Source organism: Saccopteryx leptura, chromosome 4 (assembly GCF_036850995.1).
Source record: "Saccopteryx leptura isolate mSacLep1 chromosome 4, mSacLep1_pri_phased_curated, whole genome shotgun sequence".
NCBI lineage: Eukaryota > Metazoa > Chordata > Mammalia > Chiroptera > Emballonuridae > Saccopteryx > Saccopteryx leptura.
This window is the reverse complement of record NC_089506.1, coordinates 213506940-213524422: the sequence shown is the minus strand read 5'-3', so window position 1 is coordinate 213524422 and position 17483 is coordinate 213506940. Positions and strand designations below refer to the sequence as shown.

General features: G+C 55.1%; 1 protein-coding gene across 4 annotated transcripts in view; it reads right to left on the bottom strand.

Moving 5' to 3' along the window:
* The window catches only part of PKD1 (polycystin 1, transient receptor potential channel interacting), a 53175-nt gene extending 36762 nt beyond the window's left edge, over positions 1–16413 (bottom strand). For all 4 annotated transcript variants that reach the window (XM_066382877.1, XM_066382878.1, XM_066382879.1 and 1 more), the window contains exon 1: positions 16009–16413. In XM_066382877.1, coding sequence (XP_066238974.1) covers positions 16009–16214 — 206 coding nt within the window. In that variant the 5' untranslated portion in view covers positions 16215–16413. The remainder of the gene's footprint in view (positions 1–16008) is intronic.
* Positions 16414–17483: the final 1070 nt, after the last annotated feature.

The following is a 17483-nucleotide window of genomic DNA, read 5'->3' as shown; positions in this document are numbered from 1 at the left end:
TCCCATCCCCTGGTGGCTTCCACTAACGAGGTGTGAGAAGCAGACTGTGGGTGCAGTCAGGTAACCTGGGAACCTGGTCTCTCTCTCTCAGCAAAGTGTGGTAGCCATCCAGGCGCTCGATGAACAGATGGCATGTGGACACAAACAGCTCAGCGGAGGTTGGCCTCCGCTTACCAGGGATGGGGAGGCAGACTACGGGCAGCCTTAGTAGGAGGAGGACACAGGCAGCAGATGAGCAAGACCACAGTGCTCCAGAAAACCAGGTGCTCCACCAGAGGGGCTGTGGAAGGAACCTCAACATGGTCAGATGGGCTAGGTCAGAACCTCTGCAAGACTGGACTAGGGTTCCACAGGGCAGGGGAGGCACTGGGGGGTCAGAGCTCCTGCTGGGACGGACAGGGACGTGGCTTCAACCAGGAGACCCCAGAGTAGCCCCCCAATGCTATGACCAGGTGGCCCAACCAGGCAGGATGCCAGCACACCTAACTTGGCAAGGCCCGCCTCCCAGCCACAAGGTCGAATGGCATACGGTCATGGCGTCTACCAGAGCAGCCACACACACCGAGAGGCCCAGAGGTTCTGCCCGCTTCGCCTGTGAGACGACACAAGACTTACAGTTTGAGAGCCCTACACCCCTCAGCAGATGTGGCTTGGCACCCCCTCTTAGCACACAGAGGCAGGAGAAATAGCGTGAAATGCTGGCCCCTCTCTCCGCAACTGTTCAAAATAAGAAGCAAAGTGCTGGAAGGGGGTGCAGAGTAGCAAGCCCACTCTCGAGGACAGGCAGGTACCCTAGATCTTCTATGCACCCGTTCTGCTCGTGAAGTAGGAGAGATGGGATGGGGAGGCTTCAGTGCAGAGGGGACAGACAGGCAGGCTGCACAGGGGGCCTGGGGCAGGCTTAGAGGGGAACAGATTGTGAAGGTGTGACCAAGGGTAGTCAGGAGCCACGCCAGTCAAGGAGTGCAGGCCAGCAAGGCCTCCTCCATTCCAAGAAGTGGCACTGTGGGCGCAGGGTCAGATCCCAGCTCTGCCTCGTCCGAGCTAGTGCCCCACGACGCTGAGACACAAGGTTTCCCATTTGGAAACGGGTATGTGTGTTTGTACATAGAGGTCTGTTTCCTCCAAGGGCTGTGGGACAGGAGCCCATGCCCAAAGTGTGGGACCTGGGGCAGGGTCGCCTCTGCTCTCCCCAACTGAGCCTGGTATCCCTGTTCCCTCCCACACGGGGGGGGGGCTTTTTCTTATCAGCTTGGCAGCTACCATAAAGTAAGTCCAGATATGTACTCAAAAGTGGGTCTGGCCTGACCAGGCGGTGGCGCAGTGGGTAAAGCGTCGGACTGGGATGCGGAAGACCCAGGTTCGAGACCCCGAGGTCGCCAGCTTGAGCACAGGCTCATCTGGTTTGAGCAAAAAGCTCACCAGCTTGAGCCCAAGGTCGCTGGCTCAAGCAAGAGGTCACTCGGTCTGCTGAAGGCCCTCAGTCAAGGCACATATGAGAAAGCAATCAATGAACAACTAAGGTGTTGCAACGCGCAATGAAAAACTAATGATTGATGCTTCTCATCTCTCCGTTCCTGCCTGTCTATCCCTCTCTCTGACTCTCTCTCTCTCTGTCGTTGTAAAAGAAAAAAAAAAAAGTGGGTCTGGCCTGACCAGGCGGTGGCGCAGTGGATAGAGCGTTGGACTGGGATGCGGAGGACCCAGGTTCGAGACCCTGAGGTCACCAGCTTGAGCGTGGGCTCATCTGGTTTGAGCAAAGCTCACCAGCTTGAGCCCAAGGTCGCTGGCTCAAGCAAGGGGTTACTCGGTCTGCTGAAGGCCCGTGGTCAAGGCACATATGAGAAAGCAATCAATGAACAACTAAGGTGTCGCAATGCACAACAAAAAAACTAATGATTGATGCTTCTCATCTCTCCGTTTCTGTCTGTCTGTCCCTGGCTATCCCTCTCTCTGACTTTCTCTCTGTCTCTGTAAAAAAAAAAAAAAAAAAGTAGGTCTGGGCCTGACCAAGTGGTGGCGCAGTGGATAGAGTGCTGGACTGGGACAAGGAGAACCCAGAGTCAAAACCCTAAGGTCGGCCCTGGTCGGTTGGCTCAGCGGTAGAGTGTCGGCCTGGCATGTGGGGTACCCGGGTTCGATTCCTGGCCAGGGCACATAGGAGAAGCGCCCATTTGCTTCTCCACCCCTCCCCCTCTCCCTCTCCTTCCTCTCTGTCTCTCTCTTCCTCTCCCGCAGCCAAGGCTCCATTGGAGCAAAGATGGCCCGGGCGCTGGGGATGGCTCCTCGGCCTCTGCCCCAGGCGCTAGAGTGGCTCTGGTCGCGGCAGAGTGACGCCCCGAAGGGGCAGAGCATCGCCCCCTGGTGGGCAGAGCGTCGCCCCTGGTGGGCATGCCGGGTGGATCCCGGTTGGGCGCATGTGGGAGTATGTCTGACTGTCTCTCCCCGTTTCCAGCTTAAAAAAACAAAACAAAACAAAAAAAAACCCTAAGGTCATTGGCTTCAGTGCGGGGTCACTGGCTTAAAGCCCAAGGTCACTGGCTTGAGCAAGGGGTCACTTGCTCTGCTGTAGCACCCCGGTCAAGGCACATAGGAGAAAGCAATCAATGAATAACTAAGGTGCTGCAACAAAGACTTGATGCTTCTCATCTCTCTCCCTCCTGTCTGTCCCTAGCTATCCCTCTCTCTGACTCTGTCTCTGTCAAAAAAAAAAAAAAAAAAAGTGGGTCTGGGAGCCATGGAGGGTCACATGCTTTCTTCTAGGGGGTATAGTGGGCAGCACTACCCATCTCTGTACTCAGCGCACACTAGGAAAAACAAGAGCAGAAAGAACACTGGAGTGGAGGTCATGGGAGGGGTCTTGGGGGAGGGTCACTGAAGGGGGCAGTCACTGGTAGGGGACATGGGTAGCGTCCTCACCCAGTCCCACATCCCCGAGGCCCTGAACAACCACTTTCCACATCTCCATCTGTTCTTGCCATCACTGTTCTGGGGGAACGCCAAGGCCATGGGCCAGCCCCATCCCCCCCTCCAGCCTCTCGGCTTCCTCTGCACCCCCAAGTGATGTCATCAGTCTGACTTCCTGCCCCCACACTCAGTTCTCCCCCAGTCCTGCAACACTGGGGGGAGAATGACAGGACCGGGGGGCGGGGGTGTCAACAGGACAAAGCAGGCCCAAGGAGCCACCTCCAGGAGCCCGTGCTGTGGGCAGCAGCAGACACTGGCAGGGCAGCAGCCAGCCGCACGCAGGAAAGCAGCAGCCTAACCGGAAAGCACCCTGAGAGGTCCTAGGCCAAGCAGGGCCCACCCTCAGAGCCAGTGGGACCCTCCCAGGTCCCTGCAAGTCGCAAGCCATCAATTTCCAGCGATGCCACGGTTGGAGAGGTCAGGCCAGCTAGGGTGGGGGAAAGGGTGAAATGGGGACAGGCACACACCCACAAGAGCACAAGGCACATGTCATCTCCCCAGGCACCAGGGACAGGGCTGGGAGGGTCCCCACTGTCTGCAGCACTAAACACGAAGCCCACAGAAGCGGGGACTCTCACTCCCAGCTCAGCCCTTCGGCTGTCTTCTGTGCCACTCTGAGACAGGCAAGGGTTTGGAGAAGGGAACATCCCTGGTCTATCTCACATAACTGGGCCCTCATTCTCTCCCCCCAACAGCGCCTCAGCAGTCACTGGGGTGCCCAGTCTGTCCCCACACCGGGTGGTCCACCTCCCCCCGCCTTCCAGATCAGACGTTCTCTAGGAGAGAGCCGCTCGCCTCCCTGGGGCCGGCATCCTTGTCTTCAGGGTTTGGCACCCAATGGCAGATCCCTGTACCTCTGCCTCTGATCTCTCCTGCTCCAAGCAAGAGCAAGGGTAGGGTGGGTGTGGGGGGAACCCCTGTTCCCACCGCCACGCTGGAGGGGCCCAGAAGGTGCTGAGGGCCCCCTCATCCGAGGAATAAAGGCAGCTCCCCCTGCTCCCCACACAGGGCTCTGCCCTGGCTCCTATCCCAAGCCCTGCAGTGGAGAGGGAAGGCTGAGGAGGGGAGAAAAAAGTGAGGGGAGTCCCTTGGTGGTGAGATGAAGGTCAAGGAGAGGGTCACAGTGACAGCAAGTCTGGAGTGTTCCCTGGGTGGCTCCCTGGTGTCCCTTTTAGAGCTGAGGAAACAAGCCCCCAGACAAGCCAGGAAGCTGCCCGGCAGCCCACAGCTGCCAAAGTTTCTTTCTCTGCCAAGGAGGGGAGTGGCCTGGGTGCCTGCTCCCCAGTCTAGAGCTCCCCAGCCCAGATGCACGAGGTCTGGGGGCCAGCCGGAGCCCCCAAGGAAACATCTGCACATTCCAGACACATGTGGTCAGCGGCGGGGGCGAGTGCCAGGCCCCGGCCCAGCACCCCCACCCCAGCGCTGGCCGCTGTGCTGGAAACCGGCTTGAGGGGAACGGGCTCCAGAGGGGCCGCCTGCACGTTATGTAACCTGCTCCTCCCAGGCCAGCAACTGCCTCCTCCCTCTGGCAGGACAGGACAGGACAGCAGGCAGCGGAGAAGGCATCCTACGCCCCAGCCAGGGCCCAGGGCCTCGGGTCCTCCCTTCAAGCAGAGCCCTCAGGGCTCCTGGAAACACAGTCTCACTGGACTGTGCTGAGCCCGCCTGTCCTTCCTCTGGAGACCCCACAGGTCCCAGGGAGAAACAAGTTCCCCTCAGCCCAGCAAGGGGCACGCCAAACAAGGTCCCGGGAAGCCAGGCCCAGGCAGAAGGGAAGAATGGCCACAGTGCTGGCCCTGGGCCCCTCAGGGGACCCCAGCCCACCCCTTGGCCATCAGGCCAGGCAGTGCCACCCACTTGCCACCTCGTCACCTCACTAATGGCCCCTTTCAACACTGGAGACAGGCAGCCGGGAGCCCCGCGCCTGGGCCAGTTTGAGCCTAGTAGCATTCTGTTTTCATTCCCTTCTATTTATGGAGAGCAAGGCTGGCTTCTAGGGCCGGAAACGATGACGTTTAAATTAATGAATTCAAGTTTATGGGAGAGAGCTGATTTGAAGAAAAACAAGTGAAGGGGATGTGCTGGGGAGGTGAACGGAGACAGGCCCGCCAGGGAGAGGGGGCAGGGAGAGCCCACCAGACACACACCCCCCCCCCTGGTTCCGTGACCAAGCCCCCAGCCCCACCTGGCTCTAAACCAGGGCCTAGGGAATCAGCAAGGTGGGCAGGGGATGTCTTGGCCTTGAAGACTAGGAGGGAGGCCGCTGTGAGCGCCCTCCCACAGCCTCCCAGCCCCAGGGTATGGGAACGGCAGGCAGTGCCCACGTTACAGGGTGTTTCGTGGGGCCCCCTCACGCCGCTCTGCCGTCCCATCACTACACTGTCACTAGGACAAGACACGAACATCTAGCACAGTGACGCTGACTCCCTAGAATCCCTGGGGACCACAGACAGGTACAAGGATGAAACTGTGGGGTGTCCTCTCCCTGGCGCAGCCCTGAGGACGCCTTTGGACATCAGTCACTGTCAGGACAGAACAGACCAGGCTGAGGCCCAGGGGCTGGGAAGGGCCCCAGGATGGGGGCCCAGCTCACCCTGCCACCTGCACGGGGAGTTAGGGCCTCCCTTCCAAGGTAAGGGGAGGAAGAGAACCAGTACCCAGGGGGTCCCCAGGCACTGCACTAAACTGTCTGGCCCTCCGCACTCAGGCCGCCACACCAGCCAGAGCCGGGGCTGGACCAGCCCGCCACAGAGGGGAACGCTGAGGCTCCGAGCAGCCCCCCTCCTCACCCCAGCGCTTCCTCCAAATCTGAAAAGTGAAGGAAAAAGGCAGGCAGGGCTCTCCTCATCCTGGCCAGGGAACCAGCACAGAGCCTCCAGCTTTTCAGGGGCAGAAGCATCAGTCCAACATGGCCGGCAGTCCCGTCTCCCCCTCGGCTGCTGGGGACACCAATGGCAGGATGCAGCCTGACGCCAGGGCTACAGAGCGTAGGGGCATGGAGCCCAGTGCTGTGAGTCTTGCCCTGAGCCCCAGCCCTCATTCCACACCCTGACTCAGAGAAGCTGCTCTGCCGGCCTTAGCCCTCCACAGGGCGGCTCCGGAGGACACAGGACGGCTCCAGGCCTTCTGAGCACGGGACAGCTAAAATTGGGAGCGCCTCTCTCTGCCGCGCCTGGGCGCACGGGCTCCTCAGGGAGAGCGAGCTCCTCTCCCCTCGGCCCCCAAACGCAGCCCCCTCCCTGGAATCAGCAGCTGGGCACACTGGGCTCCTTGACAGAGATGGCTGCCAAGCCATAAAGAACGAGGTGTTCCGGGGAAAAGGGACATGAGCTGCATTTTCCAGCTGCCTTCCCTTCAGCAGCGCCCCTGCTGCCTCGGCCAGCTAGAGACGCAGACACTCAGCACGCAGGGCCAGTCCGGTGTGCCCGAGCCCAGACACTGCACCACCCCAGACAGTGGCAGGAGAAACGGGATGTTTTCATTCCAGAGCACTTGGCGGGCTGAGCCCGCTGGGTTCTCGCTGCTGGCACTGGCCACTACACAGCGTTCCAGAAAGGAAAATGTGCATCTCCATCCAAAATGGCTTCTTCACTGGAAACCAAACCCCTGAGACGCAGTCAGGGTCTCCACAGTCCCTTCCTACCTGGCATAGGGGCAGCTGAGAGGGGCTGGGGATGAGACCACATCTGGCACATCTGGCAGTACTGACTAGCCCAGCCAGCTATCGCATGATGGTGGCCCCAAGGCAGAGCGTTTGAGGAAACGAAAAGGCAATCCCTACAGGAAGCCTACTAGTAGATGCCCTGGCCTTGGGGAGGGGGCGGTGGTTCAGGAGGAACTGCAGGCCAGGTCTACAGAGAACCAGTAAAGGGAAACTGAGTCTAGGGGTTTAGGGAGCCAGGCACAACTTCCCCGAAAGCACCCGCATCAGTCAGCTTCCCCAGGGAGATCACGAGTGTGTATGTGTGATAGCTGAGGTGACAGCAGGGCCAACATGCCAAGGGCACCACATCATCAAGAACATGAGCCCTGATGTGGTGGCTCAGTGGATATAGTGTCATCCTGCAGTGCCAAGGTCACGGGTTCGATCCCTGGTCAGGACACATACAAGAAACAATCAGTGAGTGCACAACTAAATGGAACTAAGTGGTACAAGAAGTTGATGTTTCCCTCTCTCAAATCAATGAAAAAATGTAAAACAAAAACAAAACAAAACACAACATGCCTGACCAGGTGCTGGCACAGTGGATTTAGAGCATCAACCTGGGATGCTGAGGACACAGGTTTGAAATCTTGAGGTCACCGGCTTGAGTGTGGGCTCATCTGGCTTAAACACAGGCTCACCAGCTTGAGCACGGGATCACAGACATGACCCCATGGTAGCTGGCTTGAGGAAGGGATCACAGGCTCAGCTAGAGCCCTCCTTGGTGAAGGCACATATGAGAAAGCAATCAATAAGCAACTAAAGTGCTGCAGTTATGAGTTGCTGCTTCTTATCTCTCTCTCTTCCTGTCTGTCTCTCTAAAAGAAAAAACAAGCCCTGGCCGGTTGGCTCAGTGGTAGAGCATCAACCTGGCATATGGAAGTCCCAGGTTCGATTCCCAGCCAGGGCACACAGGAAAAGCGCCCATCTGCTTCTCCACCCCTCCCCCTCTCCTTCCTCTCTGTCTCTCTCTTCCCCTCCCACAGCCAAGGCTCCATTGGAGCAAAGTTGGCCTGGGTGCTGAGGATGGCTCCATGGTCTCCACCTCAGGCGCTAGAATGGCTCTGATTGCAGCAGAGCAATGCCCCAGAGGGACCGAGCATCACCCTCTGGTGGGCACGCCGGGTGAATCCTGGTGGGGTACATGCGGGAGTCTGTCTGTCTGCCTAATCCCTGCTTCTCACTTCGGAAAAATACAAAAAAAGAAAAAAGAAAAACAGATGTACACAAGAGTTCATAGTGCTCTGCTTACACCTCATAACTTCACTGTGTTACAGCTCCCCACCAAAGTGCATCAAAAACAAAGGCTTAAACTGAGATAAAAACACAAGAGGAACATGCCAGGCCTGAGCGTGATGAATCCCAACAGCTGTGTGGCCCTGAATATAAAGCACATCCGGGGTTAGATCATGCTTCTGGACGTGAGTCTCCCTGCCTGGGTGCTGAGGTGTATGTAGGAGTCTGCCTGCTCAGGCTCATCTGTGTTTCTTCTGTCTGCTGTGGCATCTGGTCTGAGCAACAAAGTCATAAGCAAATGTGTACCAGCTCAGGGGCACTTCTACACAGGTTTTTTAGTTCTGTCTGTCCTGCCATGGAGCAGATCCTAGGGGACCATCTCCTGGTGGCCAGAGCTTGAGGACACAATAATGGGCTGAGAACATGGAGAGAAGGGGATGGAAAAGTTCAATTTACAATTATTGGGACCACTAGCAACTGAGCCCTGTGGGAATACCATACACTTTTACTTCTGAGGCCCCACAACCCCTTAAGATGTATTCACTCATGGTACCCATTTCACAGGTGAGGAAACTAAAGCTAAGAGAGGCTGAGTGACCCAGCCAAGGTCACACAGGAAGTGTAAGAGCTGGGATGTGAACCAGGTCTGACCCAGGGACTGAATTCCCTACTCCTGGGCTCCCATGCCTCCCTCCTAAAACCAAACAGGAAAGCGTCGGACTGGGATGCGGAAGACCCAGGTTCGAGACCCCGAGGTCTCCAACTTGAGCGCAGGCTCATCTGGTTGGAGCCAAAGCTCATTGGCTTGAGCAAGGGGTTACTCGGTCTGCTGAAGGCCCGCGATCAAGGCACATATGAGAAAGCAATCAATGAACAGCTAAGGTGTTGCAACATGCAATGAAAAACTAATGATTAATGCTTCTCATCTCTCCGTTCCTGTCTGTCTGTCTTTGTCAACTATCCCTCTCTCTGACTCTCCGTCTCTATAAAAAAAAAGAAAAAAAAAGTAATAAAACCAAACAGAAAACAGTCAGTAGGAAAGACCAGAACAGGGACAGCAGAGGGAGGTCTGAGGAGGAGGGGATGGGAAGAGCAGCACCAGGCCAAGCAGGCAGCCAGGGCCTGAGCCTACAGCCCACCTGCTCCCACTCAGGGACACGTCCCTCTGTCACCTCTCTATGGTTTATGCGCCAGGTTGCTGATGCTGTACCCCAGGTCCCTGCATGCAGTTGTGGGGATATGCCCCAAAGTGTGCTGATGAAATCACCTCTCTGCTACACGCACCAGCCATGTTACCCCAAGAAGTGACTCAACCTCCAGGAGCCCAGTGTCCTAGTCTGTGAAATGGGACCAAGAGTGGTCCAACCTCCACAGCACAATGTGAGGCACAGTGAGATCAAGGTCAGAAACGGCCTGGTACAGAGCCTGGCACTTGGCAACCTTAGAGGGAGAAGACGAGGCAGTGGGGGGAGGGGACCATCCCCCTGAGGATTTTCTTCAGGGACTTGTTTTTTAATTCAGACATAATTCACATACTATAAATTTCACCCTTTTAAAGCATACAATTCAGTGGTTTAGTATTTTCTCAAGGTTGTGCAACCATTACCACTATCTAATTCCAGAACATTGGCATCACCACCTAAACCCCACACTCCTGGTCGTCACTCCCCACCCCAGCTGTAGACAGTTCCAGTCTGCCTCCTTCCTCCGTGGATATGCCATTCTGGACGTTTCTTATCAGTGGGATCACTCAATACATGACCTTTTGTGTCTGGCTCCTTTCACTCAGCATCACAGTTTCAAGATCCATCCACGACTACAGCATGTACAGCATGTATCAGTATCCCACTCCTTTTCATGGCTGAGGAATATTCCACTGTCTGAACAGACCTCATTCTGTTTATCCATTTATCCGCTGATGAGCCCTTGGGAGTTGTTTCCACCTTTGGCTACTATAAATAATGCTGCTATGAACATTTATATACATGGTTTTTATTTATTTATTTATTTATTTATTTATTTTGGAGAGAGAAGAAGGGGGGACGGAGAGAGATAGGAACACCATTCTGTTCCTGTCTGTGCCCCAACCAGAGATCTAACCGGTAACCTCTGCTCTTCCAAAGGATACTAACCCATCGAGCTATCCAGCCAGGACTGTATACAAGTTTTTGTGTGCAGGTATGTCTCATTCCTATTGCGCAGAAAACTGGAAGCAAAATTCGCTAGATCCTATGGTACCTCTGTTTGCTCTCCTTAGGAACTGCCCGACTGTTTTCCAAAGGCCTGCCCCACTCTACATCCCCACCAGCAGTGAAGGAAGAGTCCAATTTCAACATATCCTCAGAAATACTCGTTATCGTCTGTCTTTTTAGTGTTAGTCATCCTGGTGGGTGTGAAATAGTATCTCACTGTGGATTGATGGGCATTTTTCTGAAAACTAGATGTTCAGCATCTATTAATGTGCTGATTGGTCATCTGTGTATCTTTTTTGGAGATATGTCTGTTCAGATCCTTTGGCCGTCTTTTAATTGAGTTATTTGTCATTTTTGCATTGACTCATAAGGATTTTTTCCTACATTCTGGCTACAGGCCCCTCGTTCGGTAGAAGATTCGTACACCTTCTCTACCCTGCAGTCCCTGCTCAGGGGACCATGTACAGAAGGCATGTGTGCCCTCCTGTCCATGGTTCTGGAAAATCTGCATCGTGTCCCATCAGGAAACTAACATTACAAACACAGTTATAATCTGAATTCCCAAGTGCCGGCTGTTGTGTGCAGCTCAGGGAACGTGAGGGTGAGATCAGCAGTGTGCCAGATACAGGGATCCTCCGAGTACCTGCTGTCTCCACATAGCAGCCAGTGCCTTTCTGGAAGGTGTCAACCATGCCACTTCCCTCCTACATCCTTCAATGTCACTCCACCTCCCACCCCTCCGTCTGCCAGGCGGTCCCCTCTGTCTGGGATACTCTCACTGGCCCCTGGATGACTCTTTTTTTTTTTTTTTTTTTAATTTTTATTTTATTTATTCATTTTAGAGAAGAGAGAGAGGGAGAGAGAGACAGAAAGAGAGAGAGGAGAGGGAGACGGGGGAGGAGCTGGAAGCATCAACTCCCATATGTGCCTTGACCAGGCAAGCCCAGGGTTTCGAACTGGCGACCTCAGCATTTCCAGGTCGACGCTTTATCCACTGCGCCACCACAGGTCAGGCTGGATGACTCTTATATAAGCAATGAATCTTGGTTTCAAAGTCACTTACACTAGAGGTCCTCCTAGGCAGCCCCTCCAAAGTGGCCCCCGCCGCCCCATCAACTGTGTCTTTAGTTTAACAATAGCTCCCTCATGACTGAGCCTCAGAAGGTGGGTTTTAAAGACGCCTGGTACAGGGCTGGCACACAGCAGTCAGGCCCTCTGTATGCACAAGGCTCACAGTGGGGACCCTCTTTTAACAGGCTAGCCCTTAAGGCAGCAACATCTGTAGGCTAACGTGCTACACCATACCAGACCCAGACTCTGTCCAGGAAATTGCTCACCTCGCTTCTCACACGTCCTGTGCAGACACCAGGGACTGAGCCTTCCCACACTATCCTGTCATTTAAGGGCACAGGCAGGCAAGGGAGAGGCCCTGAGTGCTCCTAGCCAACAGATGACCCTTAGACACCCAATATTTTAATCAGCAAACCAAGTCCCTCTTCCTAGCCTAGACCCAGACCTGAAACATGCACAGGACAATACACAAAACCCAGGATGGGTCCCTAACCAAAATAAACAGTGCACAACACCTGGTTGTGTCGAAATCACCCACACTTGAAATTAACTGATCGAAACACCACACCTGGAGCAGCAGCACTGTCACATCTAGAACTTACCACGGTAACGAACACTCATTCTACCTTTATGCTGTCCCTTCCAACACAGTAGGCGCTGGCCACAAATGGTTCCAGAGCATCTGAAATGTGACCCGTCACACAGTACAGCTCCGGACCCAAACATCAATCTGCTGGAAACAGAGGGCAAGGGGTACACGGGATGACACCATGGAGCTGACACGAAGACACAGCCCAGTCCCAGGAACTGTCCAAATCAGAGTCTTCAACAAACTGCACAGGGAAACACAGATGAAGAGGAAGCCTATACACCAACAGAGCTTTAAAAGACATCACCATTCTCTCTTTTCAGAGAATAAGAGGGAGGGAACGCCTTCTGAGTGGTTTTCTTAAAAAAAAAAAAAATTAAATAAAATACACCAACTAATTCATTGTATGGACCTTATTTGGATCCCAATTCAAACTTGAAACAAACAAACAAACAAAAAGCCCTGGCTGGAAAGCCCGGTTGGTTAGAGCATCATCCTGAAGCACAGAGGTTGCCAGTTCGATCCCCAGTCAGGGCACATACAGGAACAGCTCCATGTTCCTGTCTGTGTCTGTGTGTGTGTGTGTGTGTGTGTGTGTGTGTCTCTCTCTCCCCCCCCTTCATCTCTCTCTGAAATCAACAAAAATATTTTTTAAAAAAAGAATAAACAACCAAAAATTTGAACATACTGAACATGTAATGGGATCAGGGAATTACTTACTGTTGTAAGTATGATAATGGTGTTGCCATACACCCCAAAATGCTTACAGATAAAAAAAATAGGATGCTAGGATTTGGTTCAAAAATGGGGGGGTGTAGAGGGGCAGGCCAGGCCACAGGGCAGTGGGCCCATGATGTTCACCAAGCTATTTTGCTTATTTCTGTGTATATTCAAATTCTCCATGATAAAAAGAATTTTTTTTTCTTTCTTTTTTTTTTTTTTTAGTGGGAGGAGAGAAGATAGAGAATCAGACTCCCACATGTGCCCAAACCAGGATCCACTGCCAACCCAGTCTAGGGCCAATGCTCAAATCAACCAAACTATCCTCAGCGCCTGGGGCCAACACTCGGACCAATCAAGTGCGAGAGAGGAAGTGAGAGAGAAAAGGGAGAGGGAGGGGAAGAAAAGTAGATGGTCACTTCTTCTGTGTGCTGACAGGAATTGAACCTGGGACATCCGCATGCTGGTCTGATGCTCTATCCAATGAGCCAAACAGCCAGGGCCAATAAAGCTTTTTTTGTTTTTGTTTTTTTGTATTTTTCTGAAGTTGGAAACGGGGAGGCAGTCAGACAGACTCCCGCATGCGCCCGACCGGGATCCACCAGCATGCCCACCAGGGGGCAATGCTCCGCCCATCTGGGGTGTCGCTCTGCCACAATCAGAGCCATTCTAGCGCCTGAGGCAGAGGCCAGAGCCATCCTCAGTGCCCGGGCCAACTTTGCTCCAGTGGAGCCTTGGCTGCGGGAGGGGAAGAGAGAGATAGAGAGGAAGGGGAGGGGGAGGGGTGGAGAAGCAGATGGGCGCTTCTCCTGTGTGCCCTGGCCGGGAATCGAACCCGGGACTCCTGCACGCCAGGCTGATGCTCTACCACTGAGCCAACCGGCCAGGGCCCCAATAAAGCTTTTTAAAATTTTTTGTTTAGAGATCAGAGATCAGGGAGAGAAACATTAATGTATTATTCCAACCATCTATGCATTCATGGGTTGATTCCTTTATGTGCCCTGACCAGAAGTTGAACCTGCAACCTTGACCTATTATGACAATGCTCTAACCAACTGAGATACCTGGCCAGGGCTCCTCCATCATAAAGCTTTAAAAGTAGAGCAGCAGCAGCATTTTGCTGAGTGACGTCACTGTCTTCACGTTGCCACCTCTAGGCACCACTGGTTAACCCAAGAAAGGCTGGGGTCTGGGAGCCCCAGGAACCCAGAGTACCACATAGACAAGGCTCCCCCTCCCCCAGTCTAGACATGGCTGTCCTGCCACTACTCAGACTGGCCAGGAGTCTCAGAGAGGGGTGGCTGTGAGACACTGACAACAGAGGCGCCAGGCTCCATTCTCCCAGGACCCTATTCTCTCTGCCTCCTTGGGTCTTGTCACACACTCAGAGGGGCCTCCAACCCCGGGAAATCCTGTCAGCTCAGGCTGAGCCAGGTCACCAGCTCCTAGAACCTCCAAAACCCAGGAGCAGAGAGTAAGGGGGCACATGCAAGGCAAGATGCCTGGGCACCATCACTGTCTCCTAGAGCCTCCTGAGTGTGCACCCTGCTGGAGGCCTTGGACCCAATGGCATAGCTCCCAGAGGCCAGCTCAGACTAGCCAACAGGAGCCAGGCCAGACCCCCAGCAACTCCCAGGCCACCCGAGACAAGGGTAATCTCACCCACAGCATCAAGAAATAAGGGGTAGGGTAGGGCCTGACCTGTGAGGGCACAGTGGCTAGAACGTTTACCTGGAATGCTGAGGTCGCCAGTTCAAAACCCTGAGCTTGCCTGGTCAAGGAACATACATGAAGCAACTACTACAAGTTGATGCTTCCTGCTCCCCTCTCCCCTTTCTAGCTCTCTCCCCGCTCTAAAATCAATAAAAATTAAATCTGCAAAAAATAAAAAAGAAAGAAAGCAGAGATAGGATGAGTCTGATGCAACTATGAGAGCACTGGTGGCAGTCAGGAGGCTCATCTCTGCAGAGACAGCAGAGATAGCAAACACTTAAGTGGTCATGGAACAAGACAACAGACCCAGCTGGCCCTGGAGAACCTGCTCTTCCTCTACCCCCAAGTCCACCTGGCAAAACCCTAAGGACACCTGGACCGCTCAGGAGAAGCACACATCCCTACTTCCCCCCAACATCCAAACACTGACATCCTCCAATTAAAGGTGGAGTAGTCACCCAGGAAACAATTTTACAAAACTGAACGGCAGGGCTCACTCCCAGATTTAACAACCTGCGGCCAAGAAGAGATGGAGTCCTGCCTTATGTGCCTTGAAGTGCCCAAGAAATCTAAACCAGGCCATAAGGATGTGGATCAGCAGTCCCTTGGCCAGCCCCTAGCCCAGGGAGGAAAACTGCAAATCTTGGTCCCCCTGCACTCTCTTCATTCCAACTCTGGATCCTGAGCCTCTCACAGTTGAACCCAGCTTTACAATGTACTATTACTTGGTACTTGTGTTTAGACAAGTTGCATCACCTGCATCTCAGTTTTCTCATCTGTAAAATGGAGATCTTCACTGTACTTTCATCTCAGAGGGTTAGGGTGATGGTTAAGGATGACAACCACAACCAGAGCTTGGCTCAGAACCTCACTCAATGCAAGTTGACTCCATAAAGGTTGACTCGTTACTACTTCTAAACTGCAAACTTGACAACAGCTCTTGCTCTTTTAAAACCCCAACCACCCACCCACTGTTCCCCATCAGAGCCCTAGAGAGAACACTTGAGGCCCTTCAGAATCACTGCCCACAACTCATGGTGCCCCCACGCCCTCACACTTTCTCTGCAGCTGCCTCACTGGGCGTGTACCCTACATCTACAAACAACCAAGTCCAGTCTCCAAGTCTTTGCATACACGGTTCCCTCTCCCTTCCCCAAGACCTGCCTTCCTGCCCATCCCGAAGTTTCATGCCAATTATTACACATCCATCAAATCCTTGTCCAGACACCTCTACTAGGAAGCCTTCCCTGCCATCCCACACTGAGTTCTCCACCTCCTGGCTTCCTTCTGGGCTCTCAGGTGCTGGGTATCCGCCAGGCCGAATCCTATTAGTCTAATTGGCGTTTAAGTGTTTGCAGTCTCCGGTCAAAGACCGCCCCACCCCGCCCCCGCACGCTGCCACAGGCTCCCCACCAGCTCGCGTTTGCAGAGCCCCACCGCGTGGAATGTCTTTGCTTGCACAGAAACCGGGATTGTTCTGTTTCCCTCTGGCCCACGCCAGGCGGGCTGACAGCCGGCCGCGGTCCCAGGTTTTCCTTATTTAGTCGGGCCGACCTCACCACGCTGGAGCCTAGCCCTGGGAGAGTCCTGGCCCGCACTCCGTTTCCCCTTCTAGAGGCCTGGGACGCGCCCACGCCCTACGAGGCCCGCCAGGCCGGCGGCCTGCCCGGCCGGGCCTCTCCCAGGAGGGTGCGGGCGCACAACGGCCTCCCCGCGGCCTGCGCCCCGTTAGGCCCCCACCGCCCTACTAGGTCCTTGCGCCCGCCCGGCGTCATGGCAACAGTTCGGCCCGCGTTGCGGGGCGGCGGGTTACTCACAGCGCGGTGGCGTCCGCGGGAATGCGCAGCGCGGGCTCGAGCGTCCGCAGTCCGCGGCCGGAGCAATTGACGCGGCAGGCGGCGCCGGGCGCCGGGCCGCAGAGACAAGGGGGCGCGCAGGGTCCACAGCCGCGCCCGGGGTCCCCCGCCAGCGCCCCGAGCCACAGGCCCAGGCCCAGGGCAAGCGCCAGGCGGGCGGGCGGCATCGTCAGGGCAGCGCGCGCATGGCCCCGACCCCGAGCCCGCCCGGCGCCGGCGGCCGCGACTCAGGCGGGGACCGCGGACTGCATGGAGGGGCGGGATTTAGAGGCGGCCGTGGCCTGTCTGCCTGCGCGACGCCTGCTCGGCGCTCGGGCCCGGCCGCGCGCTCCGTCCACTACCGCCCGCTCGCGCGTTCGCGCTGCAGTGTGCGGCCCGCCACCGGTTCCTCCTCCTCCCCGCGCGGTGGGCGGGGCGGGGCGGGGTCTTTTCAGCGGGCGGGGCGCGGCGTCCTCTGGCTCCGTCCCCTGAACCACTGGGTTGGGCACAGGACCGGGCGTCTTGAGGCTCGAGGCTCCGCCCTTTATTCTTGCGGCTTGGCCACAGCGCGGAGTAAAGTGCGGTAGGCGGGGTGTCCTGAGGCCGCGCCCTACATCGCCCGTCCTTTCCTTCGCTACCCCTCGCGCGGTAGCCTCAGTTCCCAGTCTCGTCCGCAACGCTCGTCCCTCCATGGTTTCCACAGTCTCAACACTGAAAACACCAGCAATAATAACCACTTCAGCAGGAGATCTAGGGGCGCCCGCTATCCATGCTAATCCACTCCCAGCATCTGTGTCCCTCTCGCTTTGCGCTGTTTCCCGAGAACCTGGCGCACAGAAGGCGTTCAATAAATGTACATCACGTCCTCTTCTGGAGTTCCGCAAGAGCGCCAGCGCGGTGTGACTGCTAGCCCGGCGGTCAAGGAGGTGACACCCAAGGTGGGTCTCACTTGGACCAGCGTAGTGCAGCATTCCGCTGCCGCCCGCCTGCCGGCGGAGGACAGAACACTGCCCTCTGCTTGCCAGGCACTGCGTTCTACCTCTCTGGCCGCCGCTTGTCCACTCTTTCCGCAGAGTCCACTCTTTCCGCAGAGGGAGCGTTTGTTTCTCCATGTGTGCGGGATTTAATTACGAAAGAAACGTTCGTGGTGGGAAGAAGTCACGCGGAACAAGGTGGATGAAGTCTGAAAATATATTAGAAGCCCCACACAAAGGACCACATATTATTATGATTCCATTTACAGGAAATCCCCAAATAGGCAAATCTATAAAGACAGAAAGTAGTTAAATGACTCCAGGGGTGGGGTGGGGGAGAGTAGTGGATGGGGAGTGATTGATAATGGGTAATTGGAAGGGGGTGATGCTCTGGAATTCGTGGTAATGATTGCAAAGCCTGTAAATATGCTTTTAAAAATCACTACTTGTTGAAAACAGTATGGAGATTCCTCAAAAAATTAA